At 38.4% G+C, this 20211-nt stretch overlaps 1 protein-coding gene and 1 long non-coding RNA gene across 2 annotated transcripts; both read right to left on the bottom strand.

Annotated features, from left to right (window-relative positions):
* Positions 1–491: 491 nt before the first annotated feature.
* LOC121240810 (putative disease resistance RPP13-like protein 1) lies at positions 492–9778 on the bottom strand. Its single transcript, XM_041138340.1, has 2 exons — positions 6884–9778; positions 492–889 (listed from the first exon to the last, which is right to left on the bottom strand). Exons 1-2 carry the CDS (start codon positions 9555–9557, stop codon positions 492–494), a joined length of 3072 nt encoding a protein of 1023 aa, XP_040994274.1. The 5' UTR covers positions 9558–9778.
* Positions 5021–5417, bottom strand: LOC121240989. Its single transcript, XR_005935616.1, has 2 exons — positions 5371–5417; positions 5021–5224 (listed from the first exon to the last, which is right to left on the bottom strand). It is a non-coding gene; the product is annotated as an uncharacterized LOC121240989 (long non-coding RNA).
* Positions 9779–20211: the final 10433 nt, after the last annotated feature.

Raw genomic sequence — 20211 nt, 5'->3', positions numbered from 1 at the left:
TTTTAAATATAACAATAAATGAAAACCAGAAAAATAAACTGAGAATGAGATTGTTCCAAAATTTTATATGATAGTACCTTAGATCTAAAAGTAACTTTATAATATAACAAACTACATCAAGTCACATTAATTTATAAATTTATTTTTATGAGATCTTTTTTGTGATTATAGTACTTCTCTTTATAAAACGTGAAGTCACACATCTCATATTCAAAGTGCAGACATATTTTAAGTCATCCACCTCAACATATCCTGCATGCTTCCAAACCTACAAAAAAAAAAAAAACATAAAGAAGATTATAATGACATCAAAATTCAAATTAATATCAAAAGATTTTTATAAATGAAAAGGCCACAGTAGATTGCCAGATATAGTAACCATCAAGGATAAGTGCATTCAGATTAAATAAAATTTTGATGAAAAAATATCAAATTAAATAAGAATGAGGAGGTTGAAGAGCAGAATCTGCATTCAGATTTCTTGCCACTTGCTAAATCCGAGATCTTTTCAGATTAGATTGCCACTTTACTAGAAAGCACCTAAGAGAATCACAACTATTTTCCAAGTACAACTCTTTGAGGGATGAATAGTTGAAGTGCACTGGGAATTCTAACTTCTTACAGTTTGAGATCATAAGAGTTTCTAATGTGGAGGGTAGACCATCATCGGAAAGTAACATGAGCGAGCAACAACCATCGATTTCCAATTCTTGAAGAGGACTACTGGAATCCATCATTCCCTCCTGTAGGGACCGTAATGCATCAGATCTTTTAAGTACTAGTTTTTGCAATCCAGATGGCAATTCATTTAACAGAATTTCATTAAAATTTGTTAACTCCAATTGACATAGAGTAGGAGACCTTGGGAGTGAGGCCTCCAGCTGCGAACATTCAGCAATCACAAGTCTGGCTAAAGAAGGAAGATGGATGGGCATCCCTCCTGTTAGCTTGGGGCACTTTATCAGAATAAGTGACTCCATCACACCTTTAGACATACAGTTGGCAGGCACGTCCTGCACCTCACCCACAACAACAGAGCAGAATCAATTTACACGTCCATTATAAATCAGTGTACTATCTTCTAGAATAGAACAGTAGAGAAGGTTGTTAGGATTTCTCTCAGGTTATTGTTACCAACAATATTCTTTTATTCCTTTTACATTCATGTATAAATACAATCCAAAGTTATTCAATTAAACAGAGAAGTACATCTATTGTGTGTCTAATTTTAAATATCATTTATACAAACACTAACCTAGAATACGTTATAGCATTTAAATACTATACTATATTAACATCCATTTATCCATTTTAAATGTGTAACAATTAGTATATAGGACTTGGTAGTTTCATTATATACTATAATGTATAACCATATAAGAAATGTATTCATAAACATATTATAATTTTATAGTTCAATATAAGGTTTATATATTGATTGTAAAAACTTTATTAGATTTAATATTTTATTTTGTAATTTGATATTTTTAATTATTCAATTCATTCAAAAATTATATATAAGAGCACAAACAAAACTTGAGTAATAACTTGACTGCCTGTTAAAAGTACAAATAAATATCAATAAAATACTCAACTCGGCCCGAGCTTGTGTTTGATCAACTCGAAATCTACTCGGCTCGACGAGCTCTCAGCTCGAGTTATTTGAATCCAGCTCGACTTGATAACTCAAAAGCTTGACTCGGCTAGGATCGATTACAACCCTAGGAGCAATGAAGGTGGCAGTTTGGGTTTGGTTTGGATGTCTAGAAGGAGCGTGTCCCACATCGATCGTATTGTTTTTTGAATACTGATTTAGAAAGTCGTTAATTAAAATATTGACCTTTCTTAAATTTAAAATTTGCAACTCAAATTAAAAAAAAAAAACTGATAAAATAGTACAGTAACTCAATACATATAATATTGTGCGTACGTGTATAACTACATTCATATTTATATTAATTTGATATATGGTCAGATGAGAGTTGTTGTTGAAATAAATACTTAGATTACTGTACAATGGAAATCGTTTATCTGACTTCATTTGTAGGTTGATCATGATCTTCAAGTTGGTCTATTGCTGGTTGTGAGTGTTTGACGTTTTTTTTTTTTTTTTTGAATCAAGAATCATAAAACTGTGTATTAACTTTGAGTAATGTCATCAATACATTGCTTTTCCGTATCTATCCTATCAGAAATAAAAGTTGGCATATCTTCCATCCAAATAAGTTCTGATTCTAAACATAAAGCTTGCTTGGCTAATTTATGAGCCACTTCATTTGATGTCCTGTGAACATACTGCACCTTCCATCCTTGCTACTGTTGAAGCATCTTCTTGGCATCGTGAACTATACTCCCATAGATTGGATAATTAGTATTGTCTTCATTGATAGCTTTCACAATATTTTGTGCATCACCCTCGAACATTACTCTATGAAAACCAAGGTCCCTACTGATCTCCATAGCTTTCCAAAGTGCCATACATTCTGCTGTTGCAGGGTGTTGCACATATTTCTTTTTATCACAGCAGGCTGTTAGTGCTTCCCCCATTTCATCCCTTATAACTATGCCAATGCCCATTTTTTCCATTTTTTTATCAAGAGATGCATCCCAATTAACCTTCACCTGTCCTTTATTAGGTTTCTGCCATCTCGTTGGTCTCCCTATATTGCTGCTATGAAGTTTCTTCTCTATCTCTGATTGAGCCATTTTGAAATCTCTAATCTGTTCTCTTGCTGCATTGATAACCTGGCCAGGGGATATGAATTTGTTTTCAAAAACAAGCTGGTTTCTTCTTATCCATATGTTCCACATAATCAAAACCACTTCCTCCATTTCCTCTTTAGCTAATTTCTGCATCAGTTTCTCAAGCAGTTCCAGCAGGTTACCCTCATTGGTTTTCCACTTTTGGATTTTAGAGTAAGTCTTACACCAGACATCATTAGTAGCAACACACTGCCACAACACGTGTATAACAGATTCCTTTTGCTCCTTGCATATTGGGCATGCATCATTCTTTACCAGTTTCTTGCTCAACAAATTAGCTCTAGTGGCTAGAAAATTGTTCCCAGCTCTCCACAAAAACTGTTTGACTTTCCCTGGTACATCCAGTTGCCATATCTTAACCCATCTTTGGTCATCTTCCATCTCCTTTGAAGATTCACCTTTAAGACTTCTCTTCCTTTCTAGTTCAAGATAATAAGCACTTCTTACTGAGAATTGACCTTTATTAGAAGGGCCCCATACCAGCTTGTCTTCACAATCCATCCTACTCAATTGTAAGCTAAGAATCTGGTTCACCTCATCCACACCAAATAAATCTCGGATCAAGGCTTCATTCCATACCTTCTCCTCTTGCATAATCAATTCCTCGACCTTTGCCTCCTCATTCAATCTTGAAACTGGGGATTGAACTCTGAAAGATGAAGGAGTTGTTAGCCATTTATCCCCCAAATTTTAATACTTCTTCCATTTCCCACCCTCCACCTCAAACCTTCCTTTATCAGATCAGAAGCCTGCCAGACACTTTTCCAGATTTGTGAAGGTCTGCTGCCCAACTTGACACTTAGGAAGGATGAGTCTTTAAAGTATTTCTGCTTGTAAATCTGAGCCACTAAACTCGAAGGATTATTCAAAAATCTCCATCCTTGCTTGGCTAGTAATGCTAAGTTGAAACACTCTACATTTCTAAACCCAAGCCCTCCTTTTTGTTTTTGTTTTCCCAAATTTTCCCAACTACTCCAATGTACCCCTTTTCTGGTTTTCTGATTGCACCCCCAGAATTTGGCAAACATACTGTTAAGCTCATGACAGAGTCTTTTTGGGAGCAGAAAGACACTCATAGTATAGGTTGGGACAGCTTGAAGAACAGCCTTAATTAACACCTCATTTCCTGCAGTTGACAAAAAGTTGTTTTTCCAATTTGTGATTTTTCTCCAAACCCTTTCCTTTATGCCTCTGAAAGTGTGGTATTTGGACCTTCCAATAACTAGGGGCAACCCCAAGTACTTCTCACAATCCCTACCATCACAGTTTGACGTTTTGAGTAGCGCAAAACTGCAGGGGTGTACGTCATTCATCCAAATGTTTTGAGTTTTCAAATTAATATATCATTTGTACACGCAAATGCGCGTATTGTTTTTGTTAGATATAGGAGCATTCATCCAAACAATACTATATATGTCATGCAAGGATATTTTATCTAAAAACTATAGATAATAACTACATTTTGATACCCATGCGTAGTTTTTAAACAACTTCTACCACCACAATCACCACATCCAGTTCCAACACAACCAGAGGTGCAGCGCACCCACTACAGACCCGCCAACAACCTGCCCCCGCCCGGTCCCAACACCAACCGTCGAAATTTTAAATTTTTGCTTAGCCTTAAGAAAGAACAAAAGAAAATACTACAAACAGGTGGAACCATCGTTCAACATGCCATCTAATTCACACATATATGAAGAAAGGGATGGATGGGCTGACAATCTTGTTAGGGAACTCTTAAGTAGTTCTTTTCCCAAAAGAAAAAAAAAAAGTTGAAATCAAATTCCTACTATTTTACAACCATATAAGTAGGTTGAATTGAAATTAGATTGTTAAAAAATGACTTTATTTAGTTATTGAAATTAACTCATTCTTTTTACTTGACTTGTTGACACTAATAGATGATATGTCAAATTACTCGATTGAAAAGTTGACATGTCCTGATTTAATAATATTGATTTATACTCAATGTAAAAGGAAATTAAAAATATGTACTGATCTGTAATTTTTCTTTTTAGAAAGAAATAAAAAAAAAAGAAAAGAAAAAAAGGAAATACAAGAGACTGATCTGGAACCTATAAATATTGCTCAGGAATCACATCATGCCATGGCCCAACCACCATTTTGGAAGAGCCACCCGCAACCGAATGATCTACAAGGAGCCCATAGAGATGCATGTGAGATACAAATACATGCACAACCTAATAAACAAAAGCAAATGTGTTTCACAGCAGATTATATTTTTAAGACACTAAAAGCAGAACTAAGCCGTGACTAACAGCCATAATCAAGCCACATTATTGGACTTTAAATTGAATTTGATCAATTGAACTCTTCTTCTCACAAACTCTGGATTTGACTCTCCCTATCTCCGTCGAATTCTTTCCAACACCTACCTTTTAGACTTTGATTTTCTTTCTATCTGATCTCCACGTGTGAGATGCAATCGTGTTAATCTCTTCAACTGATATCTGACGAGAAAAATACAAATAATTTTTTAATATAACAATAAATGAAAATCAGAAAAATAAACTGAGAATGAGATTGATACTATAGGTTACATCTATTTTATAATAAAAATTGTTTTACAATATCACATTTCACGTCAAACTGAGATTTGTTGAGACGCATGCATGCAACTGAAAGAAACCAACATACAATATAAAACAATAAAAGAATAATGCCTAAATATATAAGTTTCATGCAATGTCATCTATAAAAAACAAAAAGGAAAAGTGTACAAAAATAATAGGTCTTTTTTTTTTTTTTTTTTTTTATAAAGAAATCTATTTTTGTAATCAAATTATAATGATAAATGGTTGGGAAAAGAAATACCTTGCTTTGAAAGGTGAATGTAGTTCATATGTTTGGCTTTTAGAAGAAGCCATTCAAATCACTTTATTAGGGATGTGAGCGACCTTGCGCCATTCTTTTCCTTTTTTATTTTGCAACTGTTTCTCCAACAGTGGACATCTGACGATCTCTAGAGTAAAAATGGAGGCAGGAAACCCATCTTTTGGCAAGAACTTCAGATTATGACAATCATAGATCTCCATCGTCTCCAAAGACGTGAGGTGTTGAAGGCCCAAGTTGTCCAAAGATATCATATTTGGAATTTCACCGATGGTAAGATGGATCAGAGTAGAAATGGAGTCGAACAATCTCTCTTCTGGCATGAACTTAAGCCTTGGGAGGTTACAGATATACAAGTCTTCAAGAACGGTGAGGTGTTGAAGGCCCTTCTTGTCTAGAGATGTCATATTTGAAAATCTAGAGATGGCAAGACGGGTCATAGTCATGGGCAGCAACGCCGGCTCTGGAAAAGACTCCACATCTTCGCATTTGCCATGGATTGACAATTTTTGAAGAGAGTGGAGTTTTTGCAGACCCCATGTCGTTCGACAGGCAACAAGTATGTCACAATCTTCGATGAAAATCGATTTTAAATTGGTAGGCAAGTCCCCTTCACCAAATGATTGCAGCATTGGACACTTGCTGATAGATAGTGACTCAAGAGATGGAAGGAGTAGGTGCATCTTGTCAGGCAACGTCCTTAAACTCCCACAATCACCTATCTCAAATGTTTTCAGTTTTTGGGCACGCAATCCTCCATCTGGAAATGATACGAAATTAGGGCAATTCTTGATTCTTATAATCGAGGCGGCTAAATCACTATCATGTTGTTCTGAATCAGTAAGAGACTCCAGATTCTCACATCCCTCGATGGTGAAAACATCGATATCTGCGATTAAGTTTATGGGAAAGCACCTAAGAGAATCACAACTATTTTTCAAGTACAACAGTTTGAGGGATGAATAGTTGAAGTGCACTGGGAATTCTAACTTCTTACAGTCTGAGATCTTAAGAGTTTCTAATGTGGAGGGTAGACCATCATCGGAAAGTAACATGAGCGAGCAACAACCATCGATTTCCAATTCTTGAAGAGGACTGCTGGAATCCATCACTCCCTCTGGTAGGGACTGTAATGCATCAGATCCTTTAAGTACTAGTTTTCGCAATCCAGATGACAATTCATTTAATAGAACCTTATTACAATTTGTTAACTGCAATTGATGTAGAGTAGGAGACCTTGGGAGTGAGGCCTCCAGCTGCGAACATTCAACAATCTTAAGTTTGGCTAAAGAAGGAAGATGGATGGGCAACCCTCCTGTTAGCTTGGGGCACTTAACAATATGAAGCACTTCAAGACGAGGAAAAGCTTCACCTTCATTTTCAGAATCAAAACATAACCAATTTACCCAATCTGGCATGTCTTCAAACTTTAGAACTTTCAAGGCTACGAATGGCTTAAACGTAGAAGAATCGCTACCATAGAACTCCATACCCACTCTAGCAATTCCATGAAACCCAATGATGTAGAGGCTCTCGAGAGCGTGTAGTTGTCCAAATGATGGCAAGATGTGGCAATATTTACAATTGTAGAGATTAATAGATTCTATCTTAGAGAACGAATGATGAGCGATCCAATTCGGAAAGCTCTTACCACCATAATTGTCGATATTGAGACTTTTCAAGTTTGTATGGAGTCGGAGATTCTCCAATACAGTTATTTGATCACTGTCTGAAATATTGCTACTTGTAGCGTCCCATCTCAGCGTGAAGCCCTCAAGGTGCTTCTTATCCTTCAAGCTTGCATCCAAAGCATAGACAGGAGATTTGACATTTTGGAGGTTCTCAATAGAGAGATTCCCCCCAATATATTCAAGCTTCCCCAACTCCCCAATATTGCTTGATCCGCAATGTTTGTTGACAACAAATATATCCAAAGTCTGTAGACATTTTAGTCTACCCAGTTGTAACGGCATCTCTGTTATGGCACTTCCATTTAAAAAAAGATGACGCAAACTAACGAGTTTATGCATATCTCTAGGCAATGCAGTAAGATACAGACAATTCTGTAATCCCAATGTTTGCAAATTGCACAATTTACATATAGAATCAGGTAGTTTTCTAATTCGTGTTAAAGAGAGATCCAAATATCGTAGATGTCTAATTTTGCCAATTGAATCAGGCAACTCAGTTAAATTTCTATTCCTTACTAAGGAAAGCACTCGTAAGAATCTCAACATGGGCAACGAATCATGTGGGAGTGTTCCATTCCAAAAAGCAGAATTTATTGGGAGAAAAGTGCGCAACCCCTTGGCCTTGTAAAGTGCCTCTAACGTCTTTGGGATGTTTTCAACAATTGATAAGTGACGAGTCTTGTTCGTAACTTGGAGCGAATTGCCACCCTCCAATCTAAAGGTAAATTGCCCAGATACAAATCTTGCTAAGTCGTTGACAAGATCATGCATTCCGAATCTTGAACCAAACATTCCAAAATCTAGATCAAACGCAGGACTTGATTGTTTAAATAATAACAATCTCGATTCCAGATCAGAGAAGTAATCATGACCGACTTGCTCCATTGTTTTGTCTTTAGATTTTTTCAAGAAACCTTCTGCCATCCACAATAGGACTAATTTCTTTTTTGTGAAAAAATAATCTTTTGGAAATATCGAACAATAAGCAAAGCATCGCTTTAAATGTGAGGGCAAATATTTATAACTTAATCTTAGAGCAGGAATAATTTCAGTCGACATGTCCCACACCTCGCTCTTTAATATTTTATTCCAATCATCAGCATCTACTTTAGACCACAAGAGAGCTCCAATTGTCTTGACTGCTAAAGGCAGACCTTTGCATTTTTCCACGATCTGTCTTCCAATTGCTTCTAGCTCTGGATGGATACTGCCACGAAACGCATGTCTTACAAAAAGTGACCAACATTCTTTTTCTGGTAATGGCTTCAGATAGTAAGGTAAAGTAGTTTGCATGACCGATGCTACTCGTTCTTCACGTGTGGTTACCAAAACTCTGCTCCCTTGTGCTCCAAATCTGAAGGGATTACTTAAGACCTCCCAATTAATATAATTATCATTCCAAACATCATCTAAAACAAGTAGAAATTTCTTTCCCGTCAAACTCTCCTTTAGTGTAGTTTGAAGCCAGTTTAAAGTCTTACCATCACCATTAGCGGATGAATCTACTCCCTCTAGAATTGCTTTTGTTACCTTAAAGACGTCAAAGTCATCCGAAACACAAGCCCATGCTTTAAGGTCAAAATGTTCCTTCACGCTCTCGTCATTGTATACAAGCTGAGCAAGGGTGGTCTTGCCGAGCCCTCCCATACCGACAATAGCAATCACAAACAACTTATTGCCACTTACATCATCTGAGAACAAGGAATTAATTATTTTCTCCTTATCATCTTCTCTACCACAAATACCAGATTCTTCAACCAAAGAAGTTGTGGGCAATCTTTCAGATGGATTTCCTTGAACGCCTTCTTTTAGACCCATATTGTTCTTTTGACTTACAAGATACTCCAATCTGTCAAGCACTTGTTTTATCTTTGGTTCTATTTTCTTGACAAATGGTACTTTAAGAGAAGTAGAGATGGCTGTTCGTACCTTGCTTGTAGTGGTATGAAATTCAGCATCCAACTCGCAACGCATGACTTCGGTATCAATCTCATCCAAGGTGTCCTCTGCATCATAGATAGTATCTTTCAACTCATCGAGCCATTCTTTTACGTTGGGATTTACCACTTGCTTTTCCTCTGCATCTTCAAACACAGCATTCACAGACAGCAAAGCTATCTTCAGTTTGTTCAAGAGTGCTTGGTCGAGTTTTTCTCGTCGAAAAAAGTAAACAAATTCACGAGATGTCACCCTTTCAAAAAACGCTTGGAGGAGTGGGGAGAGAAATATGCCTGCAAGCTCAGCCATGATTTCTGATTTGTAATGGAAGGAAGCAAAGGAAATGAAGCAAAGTGATAAGAATAGTGGAGAGATAAGATTATGATGAGCTTTCGTTTCAACGCTAGAAGCAAAACTGAAGTAAAGAAATTAATGAGAAATTAATAAAATAAATAAATCAATGAGATCAGGGTGTGTTAGTGGAGGCCAACTCATTCATTCACGTTATCCGCAAATCACTTTACCCAACACAAGCATGTGGCCGACAGTCGACAGTCAACGTCATGTTTTGGAGCAAAGGAATCAAACAAAAAAGGGAAAGCAACCAAAGGAAAGACGACATGCAAACATGTGGAACCATCGTTCAACATGCCATCTACCATTCCATGCAATAATGTCCTTTGCTTTTTTAAACTCACACGACGTGTAAAATCCGGCTCTTTGCTTCACTCACGTACGTGTTTCACGCCTCTCATTTCCGTCACACAAATAACATCATCTTTCCTTTTTCTTCATGCACGTTTCCTTCCCTTGGTTTTAAGTATTCTGTTTTCTAATTATAGCCAATATATAGATTAAGTTTTTCTCAACCCTAATTACTCTTCCTTTGTTCTTTTTGCGCCGCAGCCTCCCAAACCGTTCGGTCATCACCTCCACAGTCACACGAAATACACTCCTCAAGCCGTGCACCACCATCCTCATCGTGTAAGCCCTATCCCAGTGCATCACCGAAAAGCAGAGCAACAGCCAGCCAACGAGTCGCCACCTTTCCCTCGGACCTAACCCACGTGGAATCTCAGCCCTGTCGCCGCCACCCAACGCCCCGTAGCCTCCCTTAGAAGTCTCGGAATACTCTGTTTTAGTTGCCTAAAACAGAGCAGCATCCAAGCCGCTGCAGCCACGCTCCATCGGGAGCTACACCGTGCCGTGCCCCCACAGAAACCGCTGGTGAGGACATTCCTTCACTCCGGTCCGCCGCACACTGCCTCATCCCACGGTGAGCTCGCACCACTTCCAGTGGTGGCCCCTGCCTTTCATTCTCTCCCTCGTCCTCTCACCGTGTGTCTCTCTCTCATTTCTTTCTCTTGCCCTCGCAGCTAGTGACCAAGCGCCACCCTCGTCCGCCGTAGCCAGCCCCAGCTCCACCCCGTCGTGCTCCTCCACCTCTCCGTAAGTGCTTCCGCCGCACTGTGTGAAGTAATAAATTTTTGTGTACTTACATATATATATATATAGGTAGATGTATACGTAAATTCATTTTTCTGGTGTAAATAGATATATATATATGTGTGTATATATATGCGGATGTAATCAATTTTTCTGGTGTAAATATATATATATATGTATATATATATATACGAATGTATACGTAAATTATGTTAACTTAATAGTAGGAAATAATATTGTTTTGTTTTTATTTTTCTGTCCTCGTATAGTACGCCTCCAAGGTTAGTGTTAGGGTGTTAGCTTAATTAAGTTTATGTTATGTACTTCGGATTTGAAATCATGAGTATATTGCGTGGGTTGTAAAGTATGTTTTATTTAGGCGTAGACACATGAATTTATTTTGTAAATGGGTATTTTTTTTCTAGGGCTTATATTCTATTGGAATAGTTAATGAGTAGATTGATAAGTAACACTTAAAAAGAATATTTTAACATATCCTTTTAAAAGAATATCTTTGATTTATTATTATTTAAACAAAAGTATGAATTTCTAATTATAATGAATTTATTATAGTTATGTTACTTTGTATTATAAATTATAGTAAGATCTCTTTCGTAAATAAGTTAGAATTAAATGTTTAGTCGAAGCCGGATATTGATGAGTTTAGAAAGTGATGTTGGTATGGTGAGAATAATGAGAATTTCGAGTTTGAGGAATTAAAAATAGGCTATTTTAGAAGTTGTAGGCTTGAATATCAAAATACGAGATTTATTAGAGACTTATGGAAATTTACGTGATTATCTTATAGGTGACGATTAATTTTTGTTCGGCATTGTTGAGGAAATTTTCGAAAAGCTAAGAAGTCCAGGTAAGCGGGGTTCCTATGCTAGATTTGCCAAAAAGGAAATGAACTGAGATTGATTTGTAAAAATGTGCATGTTGTTTTAAAAAGAAAAAGTGAAAACAACCTCAGTATATGTTTTGCATTCCCTCATGAGATACGTATGAAAGAGAAAAAAAATGTTTTTGACATGAAATGTGTGGACATGAGCAATATTTGACATGTTTCTGAAATATGCAAAAGGGCGAATATGATATCATTGAAAATTTTATGCATGTGATATGAAATGATTTGGATCTGTTTTTGATCAAATAGAAATGATATGAATATGCTTCGCACGTGTTTTGATATGATATGGATACGATAAAACTTTGGCATACTTATCTATTCTGAATATGGTTCTGATATGAGGATACTGTTCACGTGATATGGTTGGTACCACCATGATATGATATGAGTGCACCCACTTTGGAAACAAAGTGGTCTTTTTACGTGTTCTTTCCTGTGTGCACACTCGGGGCTCCGAGATTGAAAAAAGGGGAAGTTTCACCACATGATACTGCCTGGTTTGGCCACCGGGGATAGCACAACCCTACCACGGGAGTTAAACATGGTATATGATATGATATGATAAGATGAAAATGTTCAGTTATGTTATGCCAAAGTGTTTTTGAATATGAAATTGAATTGTTGATTTTGAGTATGAAAAGATTGAAAAGTCGATCTGAATTTCTGATAACATGTTTTTATGAGATCTGCATATAAAAAAAATAAAATGTCTTTGTTTCTGCATACTGAACTTTCTGAAAAGGCTCATGTTTACATACTAGTATATGTTCTCTGCTTACTGAGTTGTTGATAACTCACCCCTGTCTTCATAATATGTTTCAGATAATTTTGATGCTACAGCTGAGAATCAGGAATAGGGAGTATTTGCAAGTTTTGTGGATCATAGAAGACTAATTGCCTTAGGGTGCAATGACTTTTGGAGAATGACTTTTTGGTAGTATTGATATTTCATGTGACTTTGGTATGTTGAGCAATGAATATTTCTAGTTTTGTGAAAAAGTTATGTATAACGACGAGACACCATTGATGTGCCCTTACGTAGGAACATGGATATTTGTGTTGAACAAATAGCTTAATATGTTATGGAGACTCTGGTTTATTTTAAACGCATAATTGGAGTTGATTTTAGGTGACATGAGTTAACTCTCCGGACCCTCGGGAACGGGGCATTACAATTGGTATCAGAGCCAGGTTTGAGATTCTGCAGACTTTATGGATTGTGGTTTTGGATATCTATTCGGTTTAGGAAGTATTTTCATATTTGATGTATAGAGATTTGAAAACTAAGACATGATCATGGGGATATTCTAGGTTTGAGGTCCTGCAGACTAAAGGGTATAAGATTATGGAGGATGGATAGGCTTTAAGAAATCATTTTCAGATTGGATGTGATAGTGGAGCGGGCTATAAGGAAGAATATCATAGGTATTCGAGGTTTTAAAATTTACAAACTTTAGGAATGATTTTGATGTATAGGATTTTGTTGGTATATGAGTTAAATTCATGTTGTTTGTGGTTTGGTTTGATTTTGGTGACTTTTATTAAATAGTTTTGATGGCGTTAACGTTTTGGACTTTGGAGATTAATCATTATTACTGTTGCGCGTACTTCTTTTCTCTTTATTACAGGATGCCACCTCGTCGTCGAGAACGAAGTATGTCGGATTTGAACGTGAACGAGAACGAAAGGGGAGCAAACCCGAGTGCTTTTGAAGTGCTACGAGCAGCAGCTCATCAGTTAATAGATGATCTCACGCAAAATCCCGTGGGTCGCCAACGCAACTTTAATGAAGGTGGTGGTAACATAGAACAGTTCAATCGGATGCACCCCCCTTCATTTGATGGCAAAGGCGAACCCACTCTAGCTGAAGATTGGGTGCAAGATGTTGAAGAGATATTGCGGGTGTTAACCTGCACGGATGAACAAAAGGTGGCATATGCAACATTCAAACTGACCGGTGAGGCAAAAAGATGGTGGATCTCAGAAAGAACTATCCGAGAAGCAGGGGGGACAGAAATAGTCAGTTGGCCACATTTTAAGCAAATTTTTCTTGAGCGATTTTTCCCAAGCTCGGCTCGAGAGGACAAGGCAATGGAATTTGCCACTCTGGTGCAGGGATCCATGACGGTGCACCAATATGCAGCTAAATTCATTGAATTATCTCGTTTTGCTGCGTATCTGATTCCTGACGAAGAAAAGAAAGCGCGTAAATTCGAACAAGGACTAAATGAAAAACTTTATGAACGGGTAGTGGGTTTCCAGATTCGGAATTTCTCAGAATTGGTAGATAAGGCCACCGTTTTTGAGCGAAGCCTTCAAAGGAGCGCTGCATTGCAGGATCAGAGGAAGAGGACTATTTCATCGGGGCCTCATTCTGGTATGGACCAAGGATCATGGAAAAAGAGAAATGATGGTAGTGGCTCGGGAAAAAGGATGATTCAGGGCACCCAACAAGCATATCAATGTAGAACTTGCAACCGAGTACATACTGGAGTATGCAGGAAGGAAGCGGGACTATGCTACCGTTGTGGCAAATCGGGACATTATCTTAGGGATTGCCCTTTGCATTTGGATAGCAACAGGCCACCACCACCACCTAGGACAGAAGGGACAGCGCGAGGCAACATCCAGCGCACTACTGCGCCTGCAAGGGTTTTTGCTCTGACACCTGGAGAGGCTGAGGATAGGAATGATGTGATCACGGGTATGACTTCTGTGTTATGTTTTAAGATATTAATTTGTAAATTGAGGTTAAGATTTGGAAATTTTAGTTCATAAATGATGTTGATTGTGATCACAGGTACTCTTTCTTTGTTTTCTAATAATGCCACTGTGTTATTTGATTCGGGAGCAACACATTCGTTTATTTCCATGACTTATGCTCGATTTTGCACCTTAGAAACCAGAAAGTTAAAGTCCAAGTTAGTGGTTGCGACCCCAACAGGAAATTCAATAGTCTGTGACGAGTTTCTACCAGGGTGTCCTTTATCAATTGAGGGAAGATTGATGCCAGCAGATTTGATAGTGTTTAACATGATTGGGTTTGATGTAATTTTGGGTATGGATTGGTTGGCTTGCTACCACGCCAGCATAGACTGTTTTAAAAAGGAAGTGATATTTAGGCCCCCAAAAGAAAGTGAATTTCGATTCACAGGTTCAAAGGTGAGAATGCATCCACCCGTCATATCTGCTGTTCAAGTTGGGAAATTGTTACGAGATGGTTGTCAGGGATTCTTAGCCTGCGTGGTAGAAACATCAGAAGAGGAGTTGAAGTTAGGGCAGATACCTGTGGTGAGAGAATATCCAGAGGTTTTCCCAGAAGATTTACCTGGACTCCCGCCCGAGCGGGAAGTAGAGTTTACTATCGAACTAGTTCCAGGCACGACACCCCTTTCAAAAGCACCTTATCGGATGGCACCGTCGGAGTTAGTGGAACTCAAGGAACAATTGCAAGACCTGTTGGATAAGGGTTTTATCAGGCCCAGTGTATCACCTTGGGGAGCTCCAGTCCTCTTTGTGAAGAAGAAGGATGGATCGATGAGGATGTGTATTGACTACAGGGAACTTAATCGTGTGACCATAAAGAATAAGTACCCGCTACCCCGTATAGAGGATTTGTTTGATCAGCTCCAGGGCGCTCAGGTATTTTCAAAGATTGATCTTCGATCGGGTTACCATCAACTGAAGATCAGAGCAGAGGACGTAGCTAAGACGGCTTTCAGGACTCGTTATGGCCATTATAAGTTTTTGGTCATGCCTTTCGGCCTGACTAATGCCCCAGCAGTATTCATGGATTTGATGAACAGGGTGTTCCATGAATTTTTGGATAAGTTTGTAGTTGTTTTTATTGATGATATATTGGTATACTCCAAAAGCAAATCTGAGCATGAGGAACATTTGAGGCTAGTACTTGGGACACTCAGAGATAAAAAGTTGTTTGCTAAGTTGAAGAAGTGCGAATTTTGGCTTGATTCAATCGCGTTTCTGGGGCATGTAGTTTCGAAAGATGGCATTTCAGTGGACTCGGGAAAAGTGGAGGCAGTGGTTAATTGGCCGACGCCGAGGAATGTACATGAGGTTAGAAGTTTCTTGGGATTGGCGGGTTATTACCGTCGATTCATTGATGGTTTCGCCAAAATAGCAGTTCCTCTCACAGCACTCACCAGAAAGAATAATAAGTTTGAATGGACAACAAAGTGTGAAGGAAGCTTCCAGGAGTTGAAGCGGAGATTAGTGACAGCTCCAGTGTTAACAATCCCCACGGCTAGAGGGGGATTTGTAGTTTATAGCGATGCATCAAGGCTAGGTTTGGGGTGCGTACTGATGCAACATGGGAAGGTTATAGCATACGCCTCACGCCAACTGAAAGCGTACGAGCAGAATTATCCCACGCATGATCTGGAGCTTGCGGCAGTCATTTTTGCACTTAAGATTTAGAGACACTATCTGTATGGGGAAAAGTGCGAAATTTATACAGATCACAAGAGTTTGAAATATTTCTTCACCCAAAAGGAATTAAATATGAGGCAGAGGAGATGGCTCGAGTTGATCAAGGATTATGACTGCACCATCAATTATCACCCAGGCAAAGCTAATGTTGTAGCCGACGCTTTAAGTAGGAAGTCTGTGGGACCAGCAGTTGCAGCCCTTACCACTCAACATAGGTTGTTAATGGACCTAGAAAGAGCCGGTATTGAGGTTATCACTAGTGATACAAGTACTTTCTTGGCCAATTTGATAGTTCAACCAACCTTAATTGATAGAATCAAAACTGCTCAGAAGGTGGATTTAGGGTTGGTGAAGCTAGTGGAAGAAGTCGGGAACGGGGACAGATCTGACTTTAGCGTTTCCGAGGATGGAGTTTTAAGATTTAGAGGTAGATTATGCGTGCCAGCTAATGAAGAACTGAAAAGGTTAATTCTGGAAGAAGCACACCGTTCCTTATACACAGTTCACCCAGGGAGTACCAAGATGTATCGGGACTTGAAAGAGTCTTTTTGGTGGAATGGTATGAAAAGGGAAATTGCAAAATTTGTAGAACAGTGTCTAACTTGCCAATAGGTGAAGGCGGAGCATCAGAGACCAGCAGGATTATTACAACCACTCCAGATCCCAGAGTGGAAGTGGGAGCATATCACCATGGACTTTGTGACAGGCCTACCGAGAGTTTTGAGCGGACAAGATGCTATATGGGTGATCGTGGATCGCTTAACAAAAGCTGCTCATTTTATACCCATTAAAGTCTCTTATAAATTGGACAAACTAGCTGAGTTGTATGTGCGAGAGATAGTGAGGTTGCATGGGGTACCGGTATCCATTGTGTCGGATAGAGACCCTCGTTTTACCTCAAAGTTCTGGCGAAGCTTACAGGAGGCAATGGGTACTAAGTTAAGTTTCAGTACTGCATTTCACCCTCAGACAGATGGTCAGTCAGAAAGAACTATTCAAATCTTGGAAGACATGTTGAGGGCATGTGTGATGGATTTTAAGGGAACTTGGATGCAACATTTACCATTGGTCGAGTTTGCCTATAATAATAGTTTCCAGGCTAGCATTGGAATGGCACCCTATGAAGTTTTGTATGGTAGAAAGTGTAGATCTCCATTGTATTGGGATGAAGTCGGTGAAAGGAAACTTTTGGGACCAGAGATTATTCAGCAGACAACAGAGAAGATAGATATCGTTCGGGCAAGAATGAAAGCAGCTCAAAGCCGACAAAAGAGTTATGCAGACAAGCGTCGCCGCCAATTGGAATTTGAGGTTGGAGATAAAGTATTTTTGCGAATAGCACCGACAAAAGGAATTATGAGATTTGGAAGGAAGGGCAAGTTAAGCCCAAGATATATTGGGCCATTTGAGACTCTTGACCGGATTGGACCAGTGGCTTACAGAGTAGCACTTCCACCAGCACTTGCGGGAGTCCATAATGTTTTTTATATATCCATGTTGAGGAAATATGTTCCTGACCCGACGCACGTTATTGACTATGAACCACTTCAGATTCAGGAGGATATGACCTATGCGGAAGAACCAGTTCGGATTTTGGAAAGGAAAGAGCAAGTGCTACGGACTCGAACTATCCCTTTTGTTAAAGTGTTGTGGAAAAATCATGCTATTAGTGAAGCTTCTTGGGAGTTGGAGGAAGAAATGCGAGATAAGTACCCACGGCTTTTCGATGGAAATTTTGACAATATATAATAAATTCCGAGGACGGAATTTCTCTAAGGGGGGGAGGATGTAAAACCCGGCTCTTTGCTTCACTCACGTACGTGTTTCACGCCTCTCATTTCCGTCACACAAATAACACCATCTTTCCTTTTTCTTCATGCACGTTTCCTTCCCTTGGTTTTAAGTATTCTATTTTCTAATTATAGCCAATATATAGATTAAGTTTTTCTCAACCCTAATTACTCTTCCTTTGTTCTTTTTGCGTCGCAGCCTCCCAAACCGTTCGGTCATCACCTCCACAGTCACACGAAATACACTCCTCAAGCCGTGCACCACCATCCTCATCGTGTAAGCCCTATCCCAGTGCATCACCGAAAAGCAGAGCAACAGCCAGCCAACGAGTCGCCACCTTTCCCTCGGACCTAACCCACGTGGAATCTCAGCCCTGTCGCCGCCACCCAACGCCCCGTAGCCTCCCTTAGAAGTCTCGGAATACTCTGTTTTAGTTGCCTAAAACAGAGCAGCATCCAAGCCGCTGCAGCCACGCTCCATCGGGAGCTACACCGTGCCGTGCCCCCACAGAAACCGCCGGTGAGGACATTCCTTCACTCCGGTCCGCCGCACACTGCCTCATCCCACGGTGAGCTCGCACCACTTCCAGTGGTGGCCCCTGCCTTTCATTCTCTCCCTCGTCCTCTCACCGTGTGTCTCTCTCTCATTTCTTTCTCTTGCCCTCGCAGCTAGTGACCAAGCGCCACCCTCGTCCGCCGTAGCCAGCCCCAGCTCCACCCCGTCGTGCTCCTCCACCTCTCCGTAAGTGCTTCCGCCGCACTGTGTGAAGTAATAAATTTTTGTGTACTTACATATATATATATATAGGTAGATGTATACGTAAATTCATTTTTCTGGTGTAAATAGATATATATATATATATGTGTGTATATATATGCGGATGTAATCAATTTTTCTGGTGTAAATATATATATATATATATGTATATATATATATACGAATGTATACGTAAATTATGTTAACTTAATAGTAGGAAATAATATTGTTTTGTTTTTATTTTTCTGTCCTCGTATAGTACGCCTCCAAGGTTAGTGTTAGGGTGTTAGCTTAATTAAGTTTATGTTATGTACTTCGGATTTGAAATCATGAGTATATTGCGTGGGTTGTAAAGTATGTTTTATTTAGGCGTAGACACATGAATTTATTTTGTAAATGGGTATTTTTTTTCTAGGGCTTATATTCTATTGGAATAGTTAATGAGTAGATTGATAAGTAACACTTAAAAAGAATATTTTAACATATCCTTTTAAAAGAATATCTTTGATTTATTATTATTTAAACAAAAGTATGAATTTCTAATTATAATGAATTTATTATAGTTATGTTACTTTGTATTATAAATTATAGTAAGATCTCTTTCGTAAATAAGTTAGAATTAAATGTTTAGTCGAAGCCGGATATTGATGAGTTTAGAAAGTGATGTTGGTATGGTGAGAATGATGAGAATTTCGAGTTTGAGGAATTAAAAATAGGCTATTTTAGAAGTTGTAGGCTTGAATATCGAAATACGAGATTTATTAGAGACTTATGGAAATTTACGTGATTATCTTATAGGTGACGATTAATTTTTGTTCGGCATTGTTGAGGAAATTTTCGAAAAGCTAAGAAGTCCAGGTAAGCGGGGTTCCTATGCTAGATTTGCCAAAAAGGAAATGAACTGAGATTGATTTGTAAAAATGTGCATGTTGTTTTAAAAAGAAAAAGTGAAAACAACCTCAGTATATGTTTTGCATTCCCTCATGAGATACGTATGAAAGAGAAAAGAAATGTTTTTGACATGAAATGTGTGGACATGAGCAATATTTGACATGTTTCTGAAATATGCAAAAGGGCGAATATGATATCATTGAAAATTTTATGCATGTGATATGAAATGATTTGGATCTGTTTTTGATCAAATAGAAATGATATGAATATGCTTCGCACGTGTTTTGATATGATATGGATACGATAAAACTTTGGCATACTTATCTATTCTGAATATGGTTCTGATATGAGGATACTGTTCACGTGATATGGTTGGTACCACCATGATATGATATGAGTGCACCCACTTTGGAAACAAAGTGGTCTTTTTACGTGTTCTTTCCTGTGTGCACACTCGGGGCTCCGAGATTGAAAAAGGGAAAGTTTCACCACATGATACTGCCTGGTTTGGCCACCGGGGATAGCACAACCCTACCACGGGGGTTAAACATGGTATATGATATGATATGATAAGATGAAAATGTTCAGTTATGTTATGCCAAAGTGTTTTTGAATATGAAATTGAATTGTTGATTTTGAGTATGAAAAGATTGAAAAGTCGATTTGAGTTTCTGATAACATGTTTTTATGAGATCTGCATATAAAAAAATAAAATGTCTT

The sequence above is a fragment of the Juglans microcarpa x Juglans regia genome, chromosome 7S (genome assembly GCF_004785595.1).
Source record: "Juglans microcarpa x Juglans regia isolate MS1-56 chromosome 7S, Jm3101_v1.0, whole genome shotgun sequence".
NCBI lineage: Eukaryota > Viridiplantae > Streptophyta > Magnoliopsida > Fagales > Juglandaceae > Juglans > Juglans microcarpa x Juglans regia.
Note: the sequence above shows the minus strand (reverse complement) of the source record. Positions and strands in the feature narration are given on the sequence as shown.